Source organism: Protopterus annectens, chromosome 6.part0 (assembly GCF_019279795.1).
Source record: "Protopterus annectens isolate FY-2018-M chromosome 6.part0, PAN1.0, whole genome shotgun sequence".
NCBI lineage: Eukaryota > Metazoa > Chordata > Ceratodontiformes > Protopteridae > Protopterus > Protopterus annectens.
The window spans coordinates 1297948546-1297974426 of NC_056737.1; the positions used below are offsets into that span (position 1 = coordinate 1297948546).

Below are 25881 nucleotides of genomic sequence, written 5' to 3' on the forward strand. Positions count from 1 at the left end.
GGTTAAGACTTCCACTGCAAAAAACCCTGTTCCCTCTGATAGAGATTCTAGAGCTCTGGATAGGTGGGGGAAAAAGTTTACACTTCTGCTACTTTGACTGTAAGGGCTTTAAACTGCCAGTTTCACATGCTTAAATATCAACAGTACCTCATGTCTTTATTAAAACAGAAAATGCTTACAAACTCAGAAAGTCCTGACAATAAGGAAATGCAGGATTTATTGCATGCAGCTGAACAAGTGGGAAAGCATACTCTGCAATGTGGATTTGATTCATTAGAGACTTCTTGTAGAACCGCAGTTACAGGCTCTGTCATTCGAAGGCATGCTTGGTTAAAAGAACAAAGTTTACCTGAACATGTTAAAGTAAAATTATTGGATGCTCCACTACAGCATGATACTTTGTTTGGTGTTAAGGCAGAAGAAGTGTTAAAGAAAATGGAGGATAAAGCAAAATCAATGCAGACAGTGAAGGATTTCTTACAGGTTCAACCACCTAGGTTTAGCAGAAACTGGCCTTCAAAAAATTGGTCCTTTCTGGTGTCAAGACAGGCCACAAAGAGGCAGATACAGATGCCCAAGAGGCAGATCTCAGCCCCAAGGCTCCTACAGACCTAAACAATGGGGTGCTTCAGCCCCCAAAGGAGGAGAAGACAAATCACAACCTTTGTAAAAAGATTACTAATTTGCCTAGGGTACACACTAAACGAAAAGAAATAAAAACTAGTGCCCTCTCAAGAGATAATATTCCTGGGTGCAAGCTTAAATACAACTGCCCAGATGGCTTATTTCACACCAGACAAGCAAAGGCAACTGACTCATTACTTTCAAATGATGGCAACAAAGACCCAGCTCCCTGCAAGAAAAATTCTGCAGGCCCTGGGCTTCATGGCATCCTGCATTCTACTAATTCCATATGCAAGACTGCATATGAGGAAATTACAATGGTATCTAAAAAGTGTTTGGACTCAACATTGCCACAGCCTGGAAACAATAATAAAACTAATTCCCTGCCTACAACAGGAGTTTCGATGGTGGTCCCAGGCCTGTCACCACAACAATGGACAGCCCTTTTACCTTACCCACAGCCAGGCAGACAATAACAACGAATGCATCGGATTATGCCTGGGGGGCACACATGGCAGGAAAATGTATTCAGGGCACGTGGCCCAAGGAACAAATGCATCTTCACATCAATCAAAAAGAGATGCTAGCTGTACAGAATGCTCTGACAGCCTTCAAGGATCTATTACGTCCAGGACAACTACTACTAAAGACGGGCAATACCACAGTTATGTGGTACATAAACAAGCAAGGGGGGCACACATTCCTACCCCCTCTGCAGGCAAGCCATGTCTTTGTGGAACACAGCACTGACCTATCAGGTACATCTGCAGGCACAATTCCTGCCAGGAACAAAAAACACACTGGCAGACGAGCTAAGCAGAAATCTCATGGATCCTCACGAATGGAAACTAAATCCACAGGTTTTCAGCATGATAACAAGGAAATGGGGACGCCCAGACATATAGATCTTTTTGCCTCCCCTCACAACTGCCAACTACAGAAATTTTGCACAAGAACTTATCACTCACAAGCATGGAAAGTGGATGCTGTATCATTCAGCTGGAAAACCCTGACAGTTTATGCCTTTCCTTCACTGCCTCTTCTTCCCAAAGTGCTCCTAAAAGTCAGACAAGAGAAGCCAAAAATGATCCTGATTGCCCCAGACTGGCCACGCCAGCACTGGTACCCAATCCTAAAGACCTTGTCTCAAGGCCCAGTCTGACCTTTACCGCAAATTCCTCATCTTCTGACTCAGCAAAACAATCAGATTCTGCACAGTCAACTCAGAACCTTAAATCTGGCTGCATGGCAGATAATATAGCCACTCGGACCACACCTCTCTCTAAAGCTGTTATGGACGTCATTTTAGAAGCCAGGAGGCCCAGCGCTAGGAAATCTTATGCAGAAAAATGGAAGAGATTCTGTGCTTGGAACCAGGCACAAGGACTTGAACCACTTATTCCAAGTATACCTCAGATTTTACAATACCTAACTGAGATGCTGGACAAAGGCCTATCCTTCTCATCTATTAAGATCCATGCCTCTGCCATTTCAGCTCATTACAATACGGAACCTCCTATTTTTTCACATCCACTACTAAAACAGTACCTCAGAGGAGCAAAAAACATAAGACCCCCAAGGAGAGCACCAATACCTACTTGGGACCTCAGTTTTGTTTTAGAAAAGCTCACACTGCCTCCTTTTGAGCCAGCCAGTACTGCTGATATAAAATTCTTATCATGGAAAACTACTCTACTCCTAGCAATAACTTCAGCAAGAAGAGTCTCAGAGTTACAGGCATTAATGGCAGTGGAACCTTTCATCATTTTTCATCAGGACAGGGTCTCACTAAGGACAAACCCAACATTTATGCCAAAGGTGATTTCCAGTGTGGCTCTTAACCAAACCATTCATTTGCCAACTTTCTATCCAAATCCTCAGAATAAGGGGGAGAGACTTCTGCATGCTTTGGACATACACAGACAGCTACGATTCTACTTCGACAAAACAAAAGCTTTCAGAAAAACTGAGCAACTGTTTGTAGCTTATGCTGCAGGATCATAAGGAAAGCCTATCTCAAAGCAGACAATTTCAAAATGGATAGGACACTGCATTCGCTTCTGCTATGCAGAACATGGCAAATCAGTGCCTAAGGACATTAGGCCACATTCTACCAGAGCAGCAGCCACTTCAGCAGCCTTTCTCAGAGGAGTGCCAACCAAAGACATTTTAGAAGCTGCAACCTGGAGTTCAGTGCACACTTTCACCAAGCACTACCACTTACCTCTTTACTCTAAATCCAGAGCAGGCTTTGCCACTGCAGTTCTACAGGGCCTGGTAGCCTCTCCTAATCCTATTTAGGTCCAGCCACCCAACCTCAGCTTTGGGATTCTACCCAAGTGTAATGACTGCAACAGTGAAACACGGACATAGTACAGTTGTGTACCTACCATAAATGTAGATGTTCGAGTGTATTCACTGTTGCAGTCCAGGTTATCCACCCACCATCCCCCCTTTTTTTTTCTTTGCTGGGACTTTTCTGTACTTCTCAATTTTATACAACCTATGTGGTGCATTTGCTTGCAGATGAAGGAAATATTTATTTTACTACATGCATGCTTTTTGGCATACTTTTTTACAGCCTTCCTATTTGGGGGCACCTGACATCTGAGGCAAGAAAAACTGAAAAAAATAGCGTCGGTTGCATCTTTTATACCCCTGGCGCACTGACGTCAGGGAAGAGGCGACAGCAACCGACGCCAGACCTAGACTTTGGAACTCTGGCCGACTGCGGGTCGCCTGCCAGCAGGATAACCCAAGTGTAATGACTGCAACAGTGAATACACTCGAACATCTACATTTATGGTAGGTACACAACTGTACTTTCTGTGATGCGTAAATCAGATCTCTCAGAATCCAGATCTCCCATTCAGCTTTCCACCACCTCTTCAGTTTGTCAAAACGTATGCCTCAGACCTTGCATGGCAAATGGTTTCAAAATAAGTAAAGTGAACCTGAAGGTCTGTGTGACAGAGAAAGCACATAAATGTCAGAGATTATGGAAGTAATACATGCTTTGAAAGCCTTAAATCATTTCTCGTCTCCAGAATCTTGGCAAGTTTTCACAGACAACATCACAGTAATGTATATAAACATGGAGATACAAGATCTTCCCACCTTTGGAGACTTGCTGTGATAGCCTTGGACATAGCAGCACAGCTCATTTTGTATCTTCAGGCTTCATGCATTCCATCAGAGCAAAACATTGTAGCAGACAAGCTAAGCAGGACTAGTACAGACTCTCATGATTGGAAACTGTACCCCAGGGTCTTCCAGGCATTGATCCAGCTGTGGGGATCTGTTTGCCTCCTCTCAGAACAGACAGTTAAAGAAATTCAACTCAATGGCTCTTTATATAGAGGTGTGGAAGACAGATGTATGGGAATGTTCATACATGTCTTTCCACTGATTTCCAAGATGATTCTAAAGATCCAGAAACCCTCCCCAAAGATAACAGTAGTGACCCCCCTTTTGCCCTTCTTTTGAAATTGGCTAAGGGCAATTGCTAAAAGCTTCTCCATAGCCTGGATTTGCTCACACAAAATAGGGGTTGTTTAATATACCCCAACCTTCCTGTTGACTGCCTGGATGACAGAATTTTGATGTTCTTCGTGTTTCTCTGTTGCAGTCATTACATTTGGTAATCTGCTGGTAGGTTGCCCTCAGTCGGCCTGATTAACAAAGTCTTGGGTCCTGCATTAGTTGCTGTCCCTTCTTCCATGACGTCAGGTCATCAGGGGTATAAAACATGCAGCCGACGCCATTACATCAGTCTTTCTTGCCGCACAGTGCCCGAAGCAGAAGCAGTTCACAAGTGCTGGTCAGCCGACTCCTGAAATTTTCGTTTTCGAGTTTCAGATCCGAAGTCTTCAACTAAAAAGCTAAGTATCCCGTTGGGGAAACTTTTTCTTGCTCCTTACCGATGTCAGTAAAAGTTAATAATTGCATTACTTATGGGAAGCAAATACCTCATAAGGATTTTCATTTGTACTGTATTCCTTGCCCAGGCCCTGACCACAACTTACCTTGCTGTTGGTTTTGTGCTTTATTTAATCAACGCACTATCAAACCTTGGTACATTTTTGCTTCTAAATATTTTGGCTCACTCTTTAATTCTCCAGAAATGTTGTCAGTTAGCAATCTGACTACCGGAATACCTAAAAAACGCAAAGAAAAAGACAGAGACAGGCTGTTGAGGTCCAAAACTGCTGACGACTCTTCTCCTAAGCCATTCGCTAGTTCGCCGGTACTCAGTGAGGTGGTTACATAGCCCCTGATACCCGCTACTTCTGATTCGCAGGCCTCTGCTGAGACCCATTTAGTATGCCACGAGATGCTTCAGTTATGGAATCCGCGTATGTCTCTACCTTGGATGGGTCCGGAGCCGCTGTGCAGGCACCGGCTTCTGAGGGTGCTTTCAGGCCTCTACAGATTTGTATATTAGACCGACGCCATCTTCAAAACTAATGCCAAAATCACGACCCATGCCTAAAAATCCGATGCCTGGGCTGCATGTGCAGGCCCCTATGCCTAAAAAACAAATGATCAAAATGGCTGAAGATTTAATTACTCTGCTCAGGGGTAGCCAACCCCCCCTTCTAAGAGGCCTAGGCAAGACATTGATTATGAATCGTCTGAACAGGATTCTATTTCTTCTGATTCTTCTAATGAACAGGAATTGTCTATACCTACTTATGAGGACTCTGATGCAGAAGATTCCATTCCTTCTGCTTCTCCCACTGAGGATTTTTCTTTTGGGGAAACTTTACATACCTTAAGGGAACATTTCCACTGGGAAAGTTAGGATTTTTCTGAATCTAAAAAGAGACTTGGGGATTTTCGTCTTCTTCCTCACTGTAGGCCTTTGGCTATACCTCCTGTTCTAGATATTGTTGATGTTTTTTCAGAATCTAGTATGGCTCCTGATTCTCTGCCTCCGGCTCCTTGTAAGCCAGACAGATACTACAGGGTTCCTGACTCCCACAAATTCCTTTTCAAAAATCCTGTTGCAGATCCTAGGTTAGTACTAAGCTAACTGCCCTTGCGAGCCATTTTAAGCTTAGTCAGTTATCTCTTGTGAGACTCAAACCCTGCACCTTGTGTTTGTAAGGCAAACACCTTAACCATTAGGCCACTCTCCCAACCTGAAACTATTTCTCAGGGTCCCAAGGGCATTAAGGCTTCTACTGCTAAAAATCTTACACCTTCTGATAGAAATTCCAGAGCACTGGATAGATTGGGTAAGAAGGTTTACACTTCTGCAACCCTGGCAGTCAGAGCTTTAAACTGTCAATTTCATATGCTAAAGTAGCAGCATATCATGGGACTGCTTAAACAGAAAATTATGTTGATTTCTGACTGTGTGGAAAATAAAGATTTACAGGAGTTATTGCATTCAGCTGAACAAGTTGGAAAACATACTTTACAATGTGGTTTTGATTCTTTGGAGGCCTCTTGCAGGGCTGCTGTAACTGGGTCTGTGCTAAGAAGGCATGCTTGGCTCAAAGAGCAAAATCTGCCTGATCATGTTAAAGCAAAATTGTTAGATGCTCCTTTACAACAGGACCATCTCTTTGGTAATAAGGCTGAAGAAGTTCTAGAAAAGATGGAAGATACAGCTAAATCTATGCAAACTGTGAAAGATTTCTTACAAGTACAACCTCCAAGATTTAGTAGATACTGGCCTACTAAGAACTGGTCCTTTCCAGTTCCTTCGACAGCCACTCAAGTCAAACCCAGACATTCCAAAGGCACCAGGTTTCAGTCCCAAGGGACTTTCAGAACAAAACAATGGGGTGCCTCCTCTTCCAAATCTGGAAACAAGAAACCTCCCTACGGTAGGCAGTCTCATTGACTTCCCTTTACACTTACCAAGCACTTAACTTTTAGCCGCCCCTTTGGGGGGAAAACTGTCTCTTCATGCAAAAAACTGGCAACTTATAACCCAGGACAAATTGGTTTTAAATATAGTATCACAGGGATACAGATTTCATTTCCACACGTTGCCAATTCCAAACGGATGTCCAGACCTGCCCCCAAATCAGTGGGCAGAGGCCCAGAAACAAGTACTTTCCCTCACGAGTATGGGGGCTATTCAACTAGTACCAGAAGAGGAAAAAGGACAAGGTTTCTATTCAAGACTTTTCCTGGTACTCAGAAAAGACAAATCTTGGCATCCAATTTTGGACTTATCTACTCTAAACACCTTTCTGCTGGACATCCCAAAATTCAACATGCTGACTCTTCACCAGTTACTTCCTATGCTAGGCAAAGATGCCTGGTTGGCAACTTTAGACTTAAAAGAGGCTTACCTGCATATCCCAATCAGTGAATCTTGCAGAAGATACCTCCGCTTCAAAGCAGGCTTCTTGCATTACCAGTTCTCTGCACTGCACTTTGGCTTATCTACTGTGCCCAGGGCCTTTACAAAGTGCCTGGCTCCAGTAATTGCATTTTGCAGGCAAAGAAATATTCAAATATATCCATACCTGGACGATTGTCTAATTCAGGCAGAAAACAAGGACATTCTTCTAAACCATATGGCGTTTGTAAAAAGGGTTCTAACTTGTCTAAGGTACACTATAAACGAAAAGAAATCACAACTGGTACCCTCTCAAAAAATTACATTCCTGGGTGCAAGCTTGAATACAACTGCCCAGATGGCTTTCCTTACACCAGAGAAGCAAATTCATTTGGTGACTTACTTCAAACAGGTGGCCACAAAAACCCTGCTTTCTGCAAGGCAAATACTGCAAGCCTTGGGTTCTAATTCCATATGCAAGATTGCATATGAGGAAACTTCAGTGGTACTTAAAAAGTCTATGGAGTCAGCATTGTCACAGCCTGGAATCAATGATTCCTGTCGTACCTTGCCTGCAACTAGAGTTCCTATGCTGGGCAGAGGCCTGCCACCAAAACAAGGGACTGCCATTCACACCACCCCCTGCCGCCCAAACCCTAACTACAGACGCATCAGACTATGCTTGGGGGGCTCATCTGGCAGGGAAGTGCATTCAGGACAAATGGAGTCCAAATCAAATGCACTTTCATATCAATCAAAAAGAAATGCTAGCTGTACAGAATGCACTGACGGCCTTCAAGGACTACCTTCATCCAGGGCAATTAATAATAGACAGACAACACCACAGTTATGTGGTACATAAACAGGCAGGGGGGTACACACTCCTACCCCCTTTGCAGACTAGCCATGGCATTATGGAACACGGCCTTAACCTATCAAGTACAACTACAAGCTCAATTCCTGCCAGGAAAACTGAATACTCTGGCAGACAAACTAAGCAGAAATCTCATGGACCCACATGAATGGAAACTGGAACCACTTATTTTCAACATGTTGACATGCAAATGGGGGGGAGCCCAGACATAGATCTTTTTGCCTCGCCCCAGAACTATCAGTTGAACACATCTTGCACAAGAACTCATCACAAAAAAGCCTGGAAAGTGGATGCTGTATCCTTCAGCTGGAAAAACCTATCAGTCTATGCCTTTCCCCCTCGGCCTTTGCTCTCCGAAGTTCTACTAAAAGTCAAACAGGACAAACCAAAAATTATTTTGATTGCTCTAGACTGGCCTCGCTAACACTGGTACCCACTCCTGCGCAGTGTGTCACACCTTCCACTGTGGCACCTGCCTCAGACACCTTACTTACTGTCTCAGTAGAACAACCAAATACTGCACACTCCGCTCCAGACTTTGAATCTTGTAGCGTGGCTAATCACCTAAATTCACCCTAAGCATCCCTCAGCAAACCTGTGATGGATGTCAGTTTGGAGGCGAGAAGACATAGTACTAGAAAATCTTATGCTGACAAATGGAAAAGATTCTGTGCCTGGAATCAATCTCAAGGGATAAGCACAGCAGTGCCCAACATTCCTCAGATTTTGTAATACTTAACTGAGATGCTTCACAAGGGCCTGCCCTTTTCTTCCATACAAATCCATGCCTCAGCCATTTCAGCTCATTACAACACAGAACCTCCCCTCTTCTCTCATCCTCTGCTAAAGCAGTATCTCAGAGGGGCCAAAAACTTAAGACCACCCAGGAGAGCTCCAACCCCTGCCTGGGACCTCAATTTTGTATTGGAGAAGCTCACTCTCATTCCTTTCGAGCCAGCTGCTACTGCAGACTTAAATTTTCTCTCCTGGAAAACAGCTTTCCTTTTAGCAGTCACTTCAGCTAGAAGGATTTCCGAATTACAGGCTCTTATGGCAGTAGAGCCTTTCATCATTTTTCATGCGGACAGGGTATCTCTCAGGACCAATCCATCCTTCATGCCTAAGGTGGTATCCAGTGTGGCTCTTAATCAGACCATTCATTTGCCAACTTTCTTTCCCAATCCACAGAACAAGGGGGAGCGGATTCTGCTTTCATTGGATGTACACAGACAACTTAGATTTTACTTAAACAGGACAAAATCTCAAAGAAAATCTGAACTGCTGGTGGCATTTGCTGCAGGGGCAGAGGGAAAGACTATTTCAAAGCAAACCATTTCCAAATGGAAAAGCCATTGTATTAGTTTCTGCTATATGCACCATGGAAAAACTATCCTCCAGGGGATCAGATCCCATTCTACCAGGGCAGCATCTACTTCAACAGCCTTTCTCAGAGGTGTTCCTACCAAGGACATTCTAGAAGCTGCTACCTGGAGCTCAGTTCATACGTTCACCAAACATTACCATTTACCACTTTTCTCTATATCCAGAGCTGGTTTTGCCACTGCTGTCCTGTTGGGCCTTATAGCTGGTCCTAATGCTTTATAATTCCCTCCACCCAACCATAGCTTTGGGATTCTACCCAAATGTAATGACTGCAACAGTGAAACACAAAGAACATAGTACAGTTGTGTACACTTACCATAAATGTAGATGTTTGAGTGTATTCACTGTTGCAGTCTTGGTTACCCTCCCTCCAGCCTCCTATTTTTCTCTGGCTATACCTCTACTTTCTTTCACTATGCTCAAAAGCCCTTTTGGTGTATTTGCTTTTGGGATTGGAGGTATATTTTTTGTGTTTTTAATTATATTTGCTCCCCATTTGGGGGGCACCTGACATCTGGGGCAAGAAAAACTGATTTAATGGCATCAGCTGCATGTTTTATACCCCTGATGACCTGACGTCATGGAAGAAGGGACAGCAACCAACGCAGGACCCAAGACTTTGTTAATCAGGCCAACTGAGGGCAACCTGCCAGCAGATTACCCAAATGTAATGACTGCGACAGTGAATACACCCGAACATCTACATTTATGGTAAGTGTACACAACTGTACCTTTCCTGTTAGGCATTTTTTTTCTGAGGGCATGAAGAGGTACTGAAGTACGCTTAAAAATTTATACTAGGAAATCATGTATGCGGAGTGGGAAAAAAATTCTAGTTGGTGATATTCCAAGGACCAGGACATTTCTAAAGCCTTGTCAGATCTGCCTCATCCTCAGGTCCACTTTATTCTCAGGGCCTTAGGGTCCATGGCTGCCGCAATCATATCTGGTGCCGTTAACCAGATTCTACATGAGGGTTCTACAGTGGACTCTTGTGGTCAAGTGGTTATCTCTGTCTCATCTGATGACAGCATCAATCTGTCTCATTCCAGTGTGCACCCGTCATGTTCTTTGGTGGATTTCTAGCAGGTAGACCATTTTCTCTTCCTCCCCCCAGTGCCACCGTGACATCAGATGCTTCCTTGGGGTGGGGGTAGGAGGCATTACCAAGGGAGGATGGTCCAAGATACATAGTCCTACACAGAGAACAAACTGCACATAAATGTACTGGAGATGAGAGCAGTCCTTTTTCACATTGCAAGCTTTTCAGTACTGCCTCCCTCTGGGTACCATTGCAGTTCACACAGACAACATGGCAGTTGTTTGGTACATCAGCAAGCAAGGGGCACATGCTCTTATCTGCCTTGTTGCGAGGCCATGAGGTTGTGGAAATGGGCAATGTCCTCGATGTACTTTCTCCTTGCAACGCACATTCCTGGTGAGTCCATTGTAACTCAGCAGGGCCATCCTGAGTTCTCAAGAGTGGTCCCTGAATCCTTCAGTGGAGAGAGAGATTTTCCTTTTCTGGAGTCCAAGCTGCAGTCTGTTTGCTTCCCCTTGCAACCACAAATACGGTTATTTGCCCTGATTCCCCCAGTCGGGGAGTCCCTCAGGGGCGCTCTGGTTCACGATTGGCCTCCGGGTCTCCTTTATGCCTATCCTCCTATACCTGTCATTCCCAGAGTGCTTCAGAAAGCTCGTCACCTTAAGGCCACTTTGATCCTCATCTCCTCCTTTTGGCCTCAGCAGGTGTGGTTTCCCCTCCTATGGTCTCATCTGAAGTACCCTCCCTTGGGTACTAGATCCCCTTGCGGATTTGATTTCCCACCCCTCCCAGCTTCCAATCCCCAACCTTCAGACTCTTCATCTGACTGCATGGTTTGTCCATTTCTGCTAATCCTGAATCAGTCATGGATTGCATCACCCAACAGAAACATTATTCTAGCCTCTCCGAAGGCATGCACCAGAAAGGTGTATGCGAGTAAATGGAAAAGGTTTTCTGTCTGAGCCAAGCAGTATAATCTGGGCTCCTTCTTGGCTCCCATTCCAGATGTCATACTTTTCTTGTCTTCACTTTTTTAAGATGGAGCTAGTTTCTCTACTGTCAAAGTGCATTTGGTGGCTATTTCTAATTTCCATGTTTGTGAGGAACCTACCTTTTCCTGTTGTGTCTGTAAAGCATTTTTGAAAGGTGTTCCGGCCTCCTGTTAAAGATCCTTCTCCCCTTTGGAACCTTTCATTTGTGCTGCAATCTCTTACACAGAGGCCCTTTGAGCCTGCTGCTACATGCGATATGAAATTTTTATCATGGAAGGCCGCTTTTCTGGTGGCCATAACATGTGCAAGAAGGGTTTCAGAGGTGCAGGCTCTTTCTATCAAATCACCTTACATGGTATTTCATAAAGACAGAGTGGTTGTCCAAACCAGTCCTTCTTTCATGCCTAAGATAGTTACGAAGGTAAATTTGAATCGGTCATTTCAATTGCAAGTTTTCTTCACTAACCTTTCCAGTAAAAGGGAATATCTGTTACATACTCTTGATGTTCATAGACAGTTAAGATTCTACTTGGATAGAACCAAGAGTTTCCACAAATTGGACAAACTGTAGCATTTTCTCTTGACAGGGTTTGGCAGTTTCTATGGTTACTATTTCTCACTGGATTTTGATGTGTATTTATTTGCTCTGTTCATTTGAGGGTTTACCTTTACCAGGACCACTCAAAGTTCATTCCACTAGATCTATGGCTACGTCAGCTGCCTATCTGGCCTGTCATTCCTTAGATGAGATTTGTGGGGCAGCCACCTGGTCTACTCCTCACACTTTTGTTACTGATTATAAACTTAACATTGTCTCCAGGAACAGGGCTTCTTTTGGCTCCACAGTTCTTCAGCATGTCCTTCCATGAGGCCACCCAGGATTTAGGGTAGCTAGGGACTCTGACCCAAGAGTGAGGAATAGTGACGTGGATAACATCAGAGAGAGTTATGTATCTACCATAACTTGGCATCTGTGTTATCCTATGTCACTATTAATCACTCTCCCTCCCTTCCTTCCCCCGTCCTGTGGGACCTAGAGGAAGTGGAGATGTCCTGTCTGGTGGTTAAGGTTTTACTTAACTGTGTTCTAACTCTAGGGCAAACTCAATCTGAGGAGTCAGAGGCAGCAAGGGATCATGGGAGTGGAAGGAGCTCCAGCCTAGAAGCCGTCTGTAAAGTTGCCGGCACATATCCGACGTCAGATCCTATAAACCAAGAGTGATGAATAGTGACATAGGATAACACAGATGCCAAGTTATGGTAACTCTTTTTTTTACTTATTGCTCTGTCTTCTACTAGAAGAGTATCTGAATTATAAGCTCGTATGGGGAGTCAGTCTTACCTCATTTTGCATAAGGACTAGGTTTCTTTGAAAATAAATTCTTTTATGCCTAAAGTGGTCTCAGAATTTACCTTGAGTAAGCCTGTTAATCTCCCTGAGTTTTTTCTAGAACCCTAAAATAAGGTATTCACGGGTAGCTCAGGTACTACTTAGACAAAACTCAATCCTTTGGGAAAGCCAATCAGCTTTTTGTCTCATATGAAGGTAAGAGAAAGAACAGCTAGTGTCATATCAGACAGTTTTGTGATGGTTAACTCATGCTATTTCTTTTTTGTTATTCTCAACATAACAAGACACTTGCAGGTAGGGTTCAAGACCCATTCAACCAGGGCTTTGGCTTCTGTGGCTTTCTGAAAAGGGATGGACTTCAGAAGTGTTGTAGAGGCAGCAACTTTATCTTTTGTGCACACTTACAAAGCACTACAAACTTGATTCCTCTTCCGGGTCCAGCACAGACTTTGCTAGGGTTATTGTCCAGGGGCTCCTGGAGTGTTGATTTACTTCCAGATAGGTTTCTAAGATACGGTAATCTGCCTAAATCGCTTAGGCTACTGCAACAGTGACCTAATGTTCAGCTTAGTACAGTTGAGTAAGTTAGCTAACTGTAACAGCAGATGTTCTAATAGATCACTGTTGCAGTAGCCATTTCCTCCCTCCCCTTTCCCCGTCTTTGATTGTTTAGTATTTCCAGGATATGTGCATGTGTACACACACACACACACACACACACACACACACAAACATATCTATATACGGATGTACTTTGTTTCGTTGACTCTCATTTCACTGAATTTCATTTCACCCCGACCACATCGCTGAAAACACAAATTACTGTAATGCGATCATGGAGTTAGTATATATAGTTGGGGGGTGTTTTATATTGTATTTTACCAAAAACTTCAAAACAATACATTTTAAACAATTGACATGCATAGTTGCAACACCAATGACTAACTTCTTGCAGAAGACAATATGTGCTCAAACTAAGTGGGGTCTATGCCCCTCACACCCCCCAACTATATATACTAACTCCAGGATCGCACTATAGCGGGGAAAAGGGCATGTACTTTTCATTTGTCTTACAGTACTCTACACAGTGCCATATATACTAACTGCAGTTCAGTGAAATGAGTTTTCAGTAATTTGTGTTTTCAGTGAAGTGGTCGGGGTGAAATTAATTTCAGTGAAATGAGACTCAGCAAAACAAAGTAGACCCCTATATACATAATGTGTATATATGTGTGTGTACTCCTAGTAAGTACTGAACAGGCACATCATCGAATTGCAGAACATCGAACTCAAAAGGTTGAAACTGCAAAATATTGACATATGCTGGTAGCGGTTTGCATGAGCTCATGGCTCAGCAATGAGTGGGGTTTTGTCCTTCCTTGCTCTCAGAGTTGGTGTGTGTGTGTGTGTGTGTGTGTGTGTGTGTGTATATATATCTTCTTCTTCTTTCGGCTTTATCCCGGTTAGGGGTCGCCACAGCGGATCACCTGTCCGCGCATTGAATGGCAGTGGAGTTTTACGGTGTCGAGTTGCCAGCCCGGCGCCCAACCTTCCACAGAAGGCACACTCACACGCACACCTAGGGCCAATTTAGAGTGTCCAATCCACCTGCAGCATGTCTTTGGGATGTGGGAGGAAACCGGAGCACCCGGAGGAAACCCACGCGACCACAGGGAGGACATGCAGACTCCGCACAGAAGGCACCCCAGCCGAGGATCGAACCGGAGAACCTCTTGCTGTGATGCGGCAATGCTAACCACTGCACCACCGTATATGTTATAAAATTAAAAGGAAGTGCTGAGGGCGGGATTCTAAGATGGCCGCCATCTAGATAGTACATACTTCGGCTTGCTCTAACTATGAATCTAACCCCATCTAAGGCTACTGCTCCTGCAAAAATCTACAAAAAAATCATCTGCTGCAAAAAACAAACTACTTCTCTATCTGTGAGAATATTATTTTCATCATCTGAGCCAAAAAATAAGAAATACCTTGGATCTGGGAGGTGACTAAGCAGTAATTCCTGCACATGTGCTTGGGCCTGCAAGTAGCAGCTATAAAGAAGAAAAGAAGCAAGTTTTCTCACAACAAAGAAATAATGGAACAAATGGAAACATGTACATCTAAAACAAGAATTTCTTAAATTGCATCTCTTGAGAAAGAAATTAGCACAGAGGCAGAAAACTACTAAAATACCAGCTAAAGCATCAACTGAAACCAAAAAGTGAACACTCATTTGACATGGAGGATTTAAAAGCAGCCTTGATACCTCTCCAAACAGAAATACAATCTTTATCTTCAAAACTCACAGCATTTGGTAACAACTTAGACCAAATAATGACCAGACTAGATAAAAATGAGGCTAGAATACTGAGCAATGAGACAGAGATAGAAGAAATGCAGAAAGCTACTTCCATTACCTAAAGCTCAGTCAAAGAGATGCAACAAAAACTGATTGACCTTGAAGCTAGAGCAAGAAGAAATAATGCATTGATCAGAGGCATCCCAGAAAAGTATGAACAATCACAACTAACTAATGTGGTAAAAGAAATCTTTGATCTTTTTCTTGATAACAAAGAACTATCAAACAATTGTCATTGAAAGAATACACAGAGCTTTAAGAAAATCTCAAACCCTGGATGCCCCTAGGCAAATATATGTAAGGATTTTAAATGCTTCACATGCTCAAGCAATAATTCAAGCTGCAAAAAAAAGAAAATACATTATATGGAATGGCTGTAAGATGACCTTTGCTCAGGATCTTCCTCTACAAATCAAACCGCTAAGACAAGTTCTATCACCTTACTGCACTTAGTTAACAAAAGTATAGGATTCCAAATGAAATATCCAGCGACTCTACACTTTCAGTATAATGGCTCAAATTATGCAGTAAAAAAACAATGAAGAAGCAAAAATGGCTTTTCTTAAAGCCTTTAAAGAATTACCAAACAAAACAACATGAAGAAATATATTTTCTGTTAAAAACGCAGCTAGTAAGAAGACTCTAAACATTTATTTTTGCTAAAATAAGCCAAATGACAAGGTAAAATACTTAAATTACCTTCTTTCTTCTTAAATCCACTGTTTCCCAGGAGTACCTCCATGCCATCGTGAAAGAACTACAAACTCCCATAATCCTTTGCAACTGAAAATCAGGAAGAATAAGCAAACTGAGATCAAAGGAACATCTATGCCATCCATCTAAGCCCAAAACAACTCAGAAAGTCTGCGTTTGCATAAGAAAACGAAAGTAAGGCTTCTACATTCCTGAAACCTTTGGATCTGTATTTTAAAGACTAAAGAAGTGAAGAATTTTGTGTAAATGGCGATTGGAAGGTAACTACAGCCTAGAACTAAATGCAGCAGTCTAAACATTTATCTTTAAATGTAAATATGTATATATATATATATATATATATATATATATATATATATATATATATGTGTGTGTGTGTGTGTGTGTTTATATATTTTTTTGAATATATACAAACTAGACTAAATTAAAAATCTTCTGTCTCAGATGCTATAACTGCAGCAAATATTGGGTCAGTTTTGCTGTATTTTCTTTCCTATTTATATATTTTATTTTATTTGTATAATTATGTATGCAAAAAAATGTTAGCATACCAGTCTAGACTAGCAGAGACTATGAAAGACTCTTATGACCCAACAAGTAAGAACTGATGTACACTAAAAGAAGGACTGTGTTTGAACGTATCAAAATAAGGAACATGCAAATAGTAACTGTAAACTATAACAAGTCATAATTAGTATGTGCATGTAATCTTTTTTTTCTGTCAGAGTTTGTAAGAAGTGCTATGGGGTGCTTTTGAAATGTACTATTTAAATATTGCTTATTAAGCTAGATATTTTAATCTTAGTTAAAGGTAGTTACAAAATGCTCAGGCTAATTACTTTCAAATGTAGAAAGGGTTAGGAATCATATTTCGTGTTGTTATATATGTTTTATTTGGACAAGCAGTTGTGTGTGGCTGTAATTTTGGTGGGACTTAGAATGACAATTGCAAGTGTTCTATTTAACTCTCTTTCAGTTAGGGGGCTAGAGGTGGGTATGCATGGGGGGGATCTGAAAGGGAGGGATGTCACACATACATACATATTTTTGACCTGTACAAAGAAACTTTTATAGTTATATATGTCCCTATATATTTCCATTAGCTCAGAAAGTCAGCATTCTGCTTAAACATATCTGTTAGATGATTTCTGTTGATTCATGGAATATAAAGGGCTTACAAAATAAGAAAAAGAAAAATCTATTAATGCATTTACTTCTTAAATATAAGGCAGAGATGACTTTCATTCAAGAAACACATGTTAAAAGAACAATGGGAGAAAGATGCTAAAAAAAGATGGGTGAACTATATTGTTGCTGCTGGTGACAGTACAGTTTCTAAGGGAGTTGCTACAATAGTTAAAAACTCATTTGATGGCATTGTAATAGAGTAGCTACTACCCAAATGGTATATGGTGTTATTTTACTTGCGAATTGCCTATGTTTAAAAAACCTTTCTTAGTCCTAAATGTATATGCCCCATGTTTGCATCAATTATCCTACCTATACGAAATATATAGAATTCTGGAGAACTTTCCTAACTATTTATGTATCATAGGAGTAAATTGGAATATGATAATTAATCCCGAACTAGATAGAATTAATAAAGATAACAAGCAACCTGTTCAACTTACTACATTAATAACTGAAATAATGGAAGACTTTAAGCTAGCTGACCCTTTTGAAAACATAATCCATCTAAAGATAAATTTACTTATTTTTCGCCATACCACATGTCTTGGTCTAGAATGGACATATTTTTATTATCTGAAACTTTACTAAATAATGCTGTTACTTAGAATAGTGAACCCAGAACAATATCAGATCATGCAAAAATAAACATCACAATACAGATGGTTAGCTCAACGCAAAAATCTCAAACACTAGCAAATTGGACGTTAAATACTAACTTATTAAAAGATAAAGAAGTCTCGCAGGGAATCATTGACATTCTTACTCAAGCTAAAAATAACCTAGAGATTACAGATATACCATATGACATTCATTGGCAAGCGGCAAAAGCTGCTATTAGGGGAATACTAATCCAAAAAACTGCTCTCTATAAAAAATGAAGCAAGGAAAAACTAAACATTAGAATCAAAATTAAAAGGTATAGAGTCAGAATTACAAATTAAATATTCACCAGAATTTGAAAGTCATACGGTTAAAAGTACAAGGGCAAATACATGAAATTCAATCACAACAGTACTCTTATCAGTGAAATATGCTGAATGAGCTCAATCCCCCTCAAAAGCGTCGGCAAGAATCATAAACATAAAAAACTCCCCTACCAAAATAAAGCAATTAAATTATAACAACAAAACTCTAGATACAGATGAAGAGATTATAATGGCTTTTGAAGAGATTTATCAAAAAACTATATGGCCCACAAGACCCGTTTAATGATTTATTATTCCATCAGTTTACTGAAGAATTGCAATTTCCAGTAATGAATGAAGCACAAATAAATAATCTTAAAGCCCTTATAAATGTAGAGGAAATAATTGCTGCTGTAAGTAAATTGAAACCAGGTTAATCACCAGGGCCAGATGAGTACATGGCAGAGCTCTACAAGACTTTCAAAAAACAATTAGCCCCATTACTGTTGAAAGTATATGCATACGTAATAAAGTATGGTATCAAAGACCTGTATATCAACAACTCGAAAACTATATTTATACCAAAACCCAAATCTGATGCATCAAATCCAAACAATTACAGGCCGATAGCACTCATAAATATTGATATCAAAATTCTATCTACAGTCTTAGCTAGCAGAATCAAAAAAATCTTACCTCTTATCATATCTCTTGAACAAACTAGGTCTTATGAACAATAGACAGGTATACAACAATGCACTCACCATTGATTCAATCATTAGTTTAAAAGCAAACGATAAATGCCCTAGCTATGCTTTATCTGTTTATGCATCTAAAGCTTTTGACAGCATTAACTTTGATTTTCTACTAAAGATACTCAAGAACTTTAGCATTCCTGAAGAATATACAAACATGGTGAGGGCTTTATACAACAATGCTATGGCAACACTGTAAATAAAAAGCAATCAAAACCTATTCAAATTACTAACGGTACAAGGCAAGGAAGCCCATTATCACCATACTTGTTTAAGATATATATATATATATATATATATATATATATATATATATATATATATATATATATTGAACTTCTTCTCAAAATATCACAAATAACATACCATCACATTATGAATATCTCAAAAATCCCAATAAAGTTTACAGCTTTTGCTGATGATCTTAATATTTACTTTGAATTCCGTAATACAGATTTAAACAAGATCTTCAATTCCATTGAAAGTTTTTCTAAGGTTTCTAATTATGCCATTAACCCAAACAAATCAATCATATTCCCTTTGAATACTCTAGGACATAAGGAATTCTGTTTCCCTGAGACTGAAACAAAAGTTAATTATAATCTCAAATATCTGGGTATCATGTTCACTCACCCCAAATCGGATATGACTAAAAATAATTTGTTCAAAACTTGGGCTAATATCGCAGAAGACGCTAAAAGATGGTTAAATCTTATCTCCACTATCTAAGGTGGCTATAGTTAAAATGAATATTCTTCCAAGATTATTGTTTCACTTTAACACAATTAATCAAAATATACCAAATAATTTATTTTCAAATTTGAAACATCACTAGGGAAATTTATTTGGCATTCAAAAAATACAAGAATAAAATATTCCAGATTAACATTACCCAAACAGAAAGGGAGTTTAGGACTACCTGATTTTCAAACATATTATGACATTATAAGTGCTAGTTGAATTATACAAATAGCAAATATTGAACCATCTAACAAAACATAGTATCCACTATGGATTAAAATATATTACAAGCATTTAGTCTCATCAAATTTAAACCCTAAAGTAATACCCTTTCTAAATTCTAAGACATTAAGGTCTTTTAAAAATTCACCCCATAATCATAAGAAATACATTATTATTTCAAAAGCTGGTGTCTTCCCTAAATCTTAAAAATACTTTGTTACTAGGTCAACCAGTACACCTAAATCCTAATATTAAATTAAATAACACTGTGATAAACTTGAATCAGTACCCCTAATTAAAAACACCACTGTATGGGACTTCTACCAAGTCAAAAGTCTTTCAGTTGACAATATTAGGCAAAGATTGGAAGTAAGTAAAAGTTATAACACCATAATCAGCCAGTTACTATATCTGATTAACACAGTTACTACTAATGTTAAACTAGACAACCAAGGTATGCAGCTTTATCAACAAATTATCAACCTGTTGCTTTCGAGAACTAAAATGTAATCAAACAGTTATAGACTAATAACAAGTATCGGATACCAAGATGCACTTCTATATTCAAAGTTTTGGGAAGGGAAAAATAACATGATTACTGATGAACAAAAATCTGCTGCAGTTGAGCTCACTTTGAAATTAATCCCTCTCAAAAAACTAATTTATACCCAAATTATGATTAATAATAATGCCTATCACACACCACTCTTTTCTAAGTAAAATTAATCCTTCTCACTCTCCTTATTGCCCCACATGCCCAAACTGTGTAGCTGACACCCTTCATATTTTTTGAAGCTGTAAGAATGTTTACAAATTATGGTGTTTGTTAAGAACTAAGTTAGAAAAAAGGGATACACTAAATCCACCCTGTCATGGGAAATTTAAATTTTACATGTATTCCCCACCAACTATTCATACGAAAACAAACACATCATAGTAACATTGTGTGCAATGATGAAATCATGCATAGCTCAGCATTGGTTAGATAGAACTAAAATTACATGGGAAGAATTTAAAGGAATGGCTATAAAATGCATATTAGCCAGCAAACTAATTACAAGAAGCCACAAAAAACTATCCTGTTATCAGAAATATTGGAAAATGCTTATTGAAATCTTAAGCTAAAATTGTTTTATGAACAAGGGACTACAATACCATTATTACTCTAAGTAGATTAGGAAAATTAAAGAAAATCAATACTGCAAAACATGTACCCATCTTAAAATTGGACAGGACAGGGAAGTGCACATAAAATATACATTTTGAGGTGGCATCAACTGTATGTAGTGTTTATAGTTAGTACAAGATCCAATTTAAGTTAGGTAGGCTAGAATATCTTGATGCAACTGTTTTTTTATGTCCGATTCTATTATGATTAATATCTCAAAGTACTTTTTGTCTTACAACCTAAATGTGAATAATGTGAATGTTGGTTAATTCTGCATATTGATAGCTGAACACTAATGGTATATGTTCTGTATATCTTATTATGAACTGATATTCTATGTATCTTGTCTTTATATATTTTTTGCTTTGTTTTCTTTTTGTATTAAAAAAGAGGAAAATGTAATAAAAATACATTTGAAAAAAAGCAAGTGCTGAGAGCACAGGTGGCTTGGTTCCCTTCATAAAAGCTCTTTTAAGATTTTTATAGATTTTTTTTTTTTTTTGCAGTTTTTAACTTTTTAGTTTGATTTTTCTGCAGTTTGGCTTTTTTGCAGTTGATGTTTTAAAACAGATCCACATGTGGATGTATTTATTAATGTGAGTGCGCCCGAGTGTGTGTGTATGTGTATATATATGTATGTGTGTGTGTGTGTGTGTGTGTATATATATATATATATATATATATATATATATATATATATATATATATACACACATACATGTATATAAATATACATATCTATATACGTGTATATGGTTACTTGTGTTACTTTTCCTAGCCTTTTTGGGACAAGAAAGCTGTGACTCTTTTGGTGTTCTAACTGCATTTTACGTGGACCTCTGGTTGAGCTCCTGGCACTTAGAGCATGTGAAAAGCACCCTGACGCTTTGAAAAGCTAGCAGGGTTGATAATATCTTTGGCAGGATATAACACGTGGTTTAAAGTACTGCAGTAGTGATCTATTTGAATATCTACTGTTATGTTAAGTTTACTTGCACAACTGTAGTAACCTACATTCTGGCTTTCAGCTGCTTAAGCTTGACCCTAAGTATCAACTATTTATGTCCTGGTCTCTTTGGAATTGTGTGGTAGATCCAGTATTGCATCAGACCTCTCAATCAAAGCCCCTTCCTTCCAAACTCTTGATGTAGGCTTCTAGTCTGTTTGAAGTTAAGCTCTAATGTCAGTGCCATGTTTGAGTGCTCATGTCTACCCATTCTATGTAAAGTCTTGCTACTTGACTGCACAGTTGTACTTTTGTCTGGTACTGGTGGTTTTCCACATGTGTGTGCTGAACATCAGCATGCAGGCATTTTTACTTTCTTTTTCTGATGGGGAAAAAAAGTTTTAGACATTCTGAAATTACTCTCTGCAAACCTGTCAGTAATTGACAGAATAAATAGGCATAAAGCTTCTTTAGATACTAAACAACTATAAAACAGGAGAGAGTGAGCTTCTCAGCTTACTGTTTATACACTACAATAACAGGAAACCATTATTTCCTACTGTTAACAGTCGCATGAGCAGTGAAAAATAGTTGAGTTCGCACACAAAGGAAATGTAGTTTGTATGTGTGCATTGTCTACTCTATTTATACACATATGGGGACAAGATTGCAAGAGTTGCTTTAAGTTCAAGTCTTCCCTGATTCTGAAAGACTTGCTCTCAATGTAAGTGACTTACATTGGAGTAAGGCCTATCTTTAAACAGGCTTAAACCAGGGTCCAGAGTCCCAAAGACCTGCTCTCAGTGTAAGTGATGAGTTAAACTGAGAGCATATCTTCTGGAACCAGGCTCATAATCGTGATACATGCACATACTCAGAGTGCATTAGTGATGGTGCCTAGACTGTTTCTGGGTTTTAATTGATCATTTTACCATCCTGCATGTCTAAAAAACTTAAAACTGTTGAGAACTGTAATTGGCAGTCAGTAAAGAAAGACTTTTATAAGCATTTTGCGCTGTTTTATTTATTTGTGTCAATTGTATTAAGTTTACAACCAAGAAAAACGGTTCATATAATAAAATGTAGACAATCTAAACATAGCAGTTGTATGAACTTTAATAAAAGAAATGGGCATTTACCTTATAAATTATGCTGTTTTGTGTAGTTTTCATTTCAGTTAAATGGTTTGAATTTGCATATTGTTTTTCTCTAGTAATTTCCTCATTTCACATAACTAGAAGCTCTTCATCAGAAGTGAACTATTTGTTTCTTTTTCTCAGGTCCACCAAATCCTACCGAGGGACAGACAAGTCAAGCCACCAAAACCCAAGAGGAGGAAAATCTCTAGATAACATTGAATGTCTTCATTGCCAGTCCAGTACCCGTCTAGTAGAAGAATGTATATAAACGGTTAATGCTATCACCTCAAGGTGCTACAGGAACTTATGGTACAGTAATACTTCAGGCCGTCATTAAAGAGGCTGTGATGCTGGACAAGCCAATCAGAAACTCGAGAAATCGGGATTTCAGTTTGTCATTGCAGTGCTGAAAAACATTTTTTTCTAGAATACTAAATTAGAGATAAAACAAATACAGTCCAAATGTTTCCATTGCAGTTTCAATGTGTATGTGTACATATATATATAATATATATATATATATATATATAAATACAAATATAAATATATATAAAAGAATTTCATTGTGAAATCTGAAGTGTAAATATTGTACAATACTGTCATGTACATGCATACTTAATGCACAGTCTATCTTTTATTGTACAAAAATAGTGTACAAAATTCTTTGGTTTCTATTGAGTACTCAAGAGACTACCAATGTAAAGAGGATAAATAAAAATACAGGCTAAATGCTTTTATATGATTATGTAAAAAAATGCTGTTTTTGTATTTAACAGCAGAGAAACGGCATGATTATGTAATACCTTGATTATGGCATACACTTCACACCACTAAGTGTTCATATATATTGTCTGTTTGGAATGAACCTTACCGGGAAGTAGTTGTTTCCAGGCCTGTGTAGGCAGTGTCCCACTGAATTATATATTGGAAGAAGTATAAAGGAGTTTAAATTTTGTACATTTTATAACTTGAACCTTTTTCATATGTGGTTGTTATTTTGTAAAGTGCTATCTCCCAAGGAAATTGCAGTAGTACCCAGTTACTGCAGTGAAAGTCCTACATGTAGCTCTGCCTATAACAGACAGTACCTGTAAAACTCGTTCCACTGTTAGTCATTTAGAAATGAGAAGTATATTTTTTTAATTTAAAAATAATTGTACATTATCAGAATACAGAGCTATTAATTATTATATAGCAGCTGGAACTGAGTATTCTACAGGTGTTTAGTGCATACCTGTGCTTTTCTTAAAAAAAGAAAAAAAGAAAAAAAAAAAAAGAATAGAAACTATGGCATGGGTTTCATGCACCCTGTTAGCACTACTTTTCTGTTGCTTAAACATGAGATTTTAGTATTTAATATTTTTTAATCTTAAGTTAATACATCAATGAGGCTTTATTCAAAATGGGTTGATACGAAATACTGCATATCAGATGTGCACATGTCACAAGTTAATGAGGGTGCACAAAACTACAGCACTCCTCACCCCTCCCAAAACTCTTGGGTCTTTGACCTTAATTTGCCTTTGTGGTGCAGGACATGTGATATTTTTGTTGTTTTATAAGTCATCATTCTGTAGTGGTGCACATTGATTTGAGGGAAACAGTTTGCTGAACATCCGTAAACAACTGAATGCAGTTTGATTTAAAGTTTTAAATCAAAATGGTAATGGATGGATTTTACACACTCTTAATTCAACACAGGTAATTATTGGCAGTGTTATTAACCTAGGCAGTTCATCAGATTGACATTTTTTTACCAATGTTTGTTCGTAATTGTTTTGCTGAGTATTTAGAATGCTGTATTTTTAAACCTTAAAAAAAATAAAAAAAAAATGACTGCATAGTGAATGTCTTTAATTTTCTGATCCAATTTTAAAATTACCAAGGCAATTGATACTATTGCAACATTATGTGAACATAAGGTAGAGTGAGAAGACCATGAGCCAGGGGCAATAGGTCCTAATCGTGGAAACAAGGGCAGAACTTGGCTAGACTTGTAGGGGCCTTAGGGCCATTTGCCAAGTAACTTCCAATGATGCTATGAACCACTACTAATCAACTTTTGAGGGAAAAGGGTTAATAAAAACTTTATTCTCACTCTAAGCTACAGTGGCCTGGAGGCAGGCATCGTTTCTTCTACCGGTGAGGTTCATTTTGTCTTTTTGTGTAATGGCCTGCAAATCTGCCATAGTCCAATGTGCAAACCCATGTGAAATAAACAGTGTGTATCTCTGGTTTCATTTTTTTGTTACACATTGATATGTTTGTTATGTTAACAGTTTAATGTTGTCTTGTATTTTCTTACCAGCCTGTTTATTTTGCTGTTGTCTGTCTACAAGTGTTTTGATTCATCACTTGTACACGTTTCTTATTTTATGTTCAGTTTTGTCTTTGCTTTTCTGGCTGAAACTCTTTTGTAATGACCAGCAGTTTGTTTCTAACAGTTAACTAATCCTGTTTGTGTTTTCCTCACCATTGTATACTTTACATTAGTAGACTATGTAAAGTATGTTGTGCACTTAATCTCACTGGCTAATGATGGCATTGATGTGGGTGCTAGGAGTAGCTTGTTTCAATCCATGCAGGTTTTTTCCTCTTTTGAGATTTTTTTTATGGTTTTATGTAAGCATTTTAATGTAAATATTGTGAGCATTACAGGTCATGCAGTGTTGTAACATTTTTTTAAAATGTTGCACCTACTTTGCAATTAAAAAAAAAATCACTCATACTTGAAATTCCTATCTGGAGATTTTTCTTTATTTTCATCACAAAAGTTTCATTTATTCGTTGGGGGTATTTTTTGTGTACATATCCTTTTTTTTCTTTTACCTTTCTCTGTTTTGCAGTAGGCAGTAGATTCCATAGTTTTAATATTGTAAGTGAATTCTTGTTCTGCAGTTCCTGATTCTTTTGCGGACCATTTTTTCCAAATGGCATAGCAGATGAGCATAAATTACTAGATTGGAGTGAAGCTTTGTGCAGGCTTCACAATAATCCACTGTAGGGGTCTTTTATATCATGTACCATTTCATTTTACATTGCTCAGTGGCATCACAAAACCTCAGGGGAAGTTTGCATAGTTTCTCAAAATGGTAAGTCAATGTGCAGGTAAAGCAGCTGTTAAATTTCAGACCCTTTTGTGTGCTGCATTTCAGATTTGCTTTGGAA

General features: G+C 38.9%; 1 protein-coding gene across 3 annotated transcripts in view; it reads left to right on the forward strand.

The window, feature by feature from the left end:
* Positions 1-24947, forward strand: part of MBD5 (methyl-CpG binding domain protein 5) — a 1606355-nt gene extending 1581408 nt beyond the window's left edge. For all 3 annotated transcript variants that reach the window (XM_044074864.1, XM_044074862.1, XM_044074863.1), the window contains exon 12: positions 22855-24947. In XM_044074864.1, coding sequence (XP_043930799.1) covers positions 22855-22926 — 72 coding nt within the window. In that variant the 3' untranslated portion in view covers positions 22927-24947. The remainder of the gene's footprint in view (positions 1-22854) is intronic.
* The last annotated feature ends 934 nt before the right edge of the window (positions 24948-25881 follow it).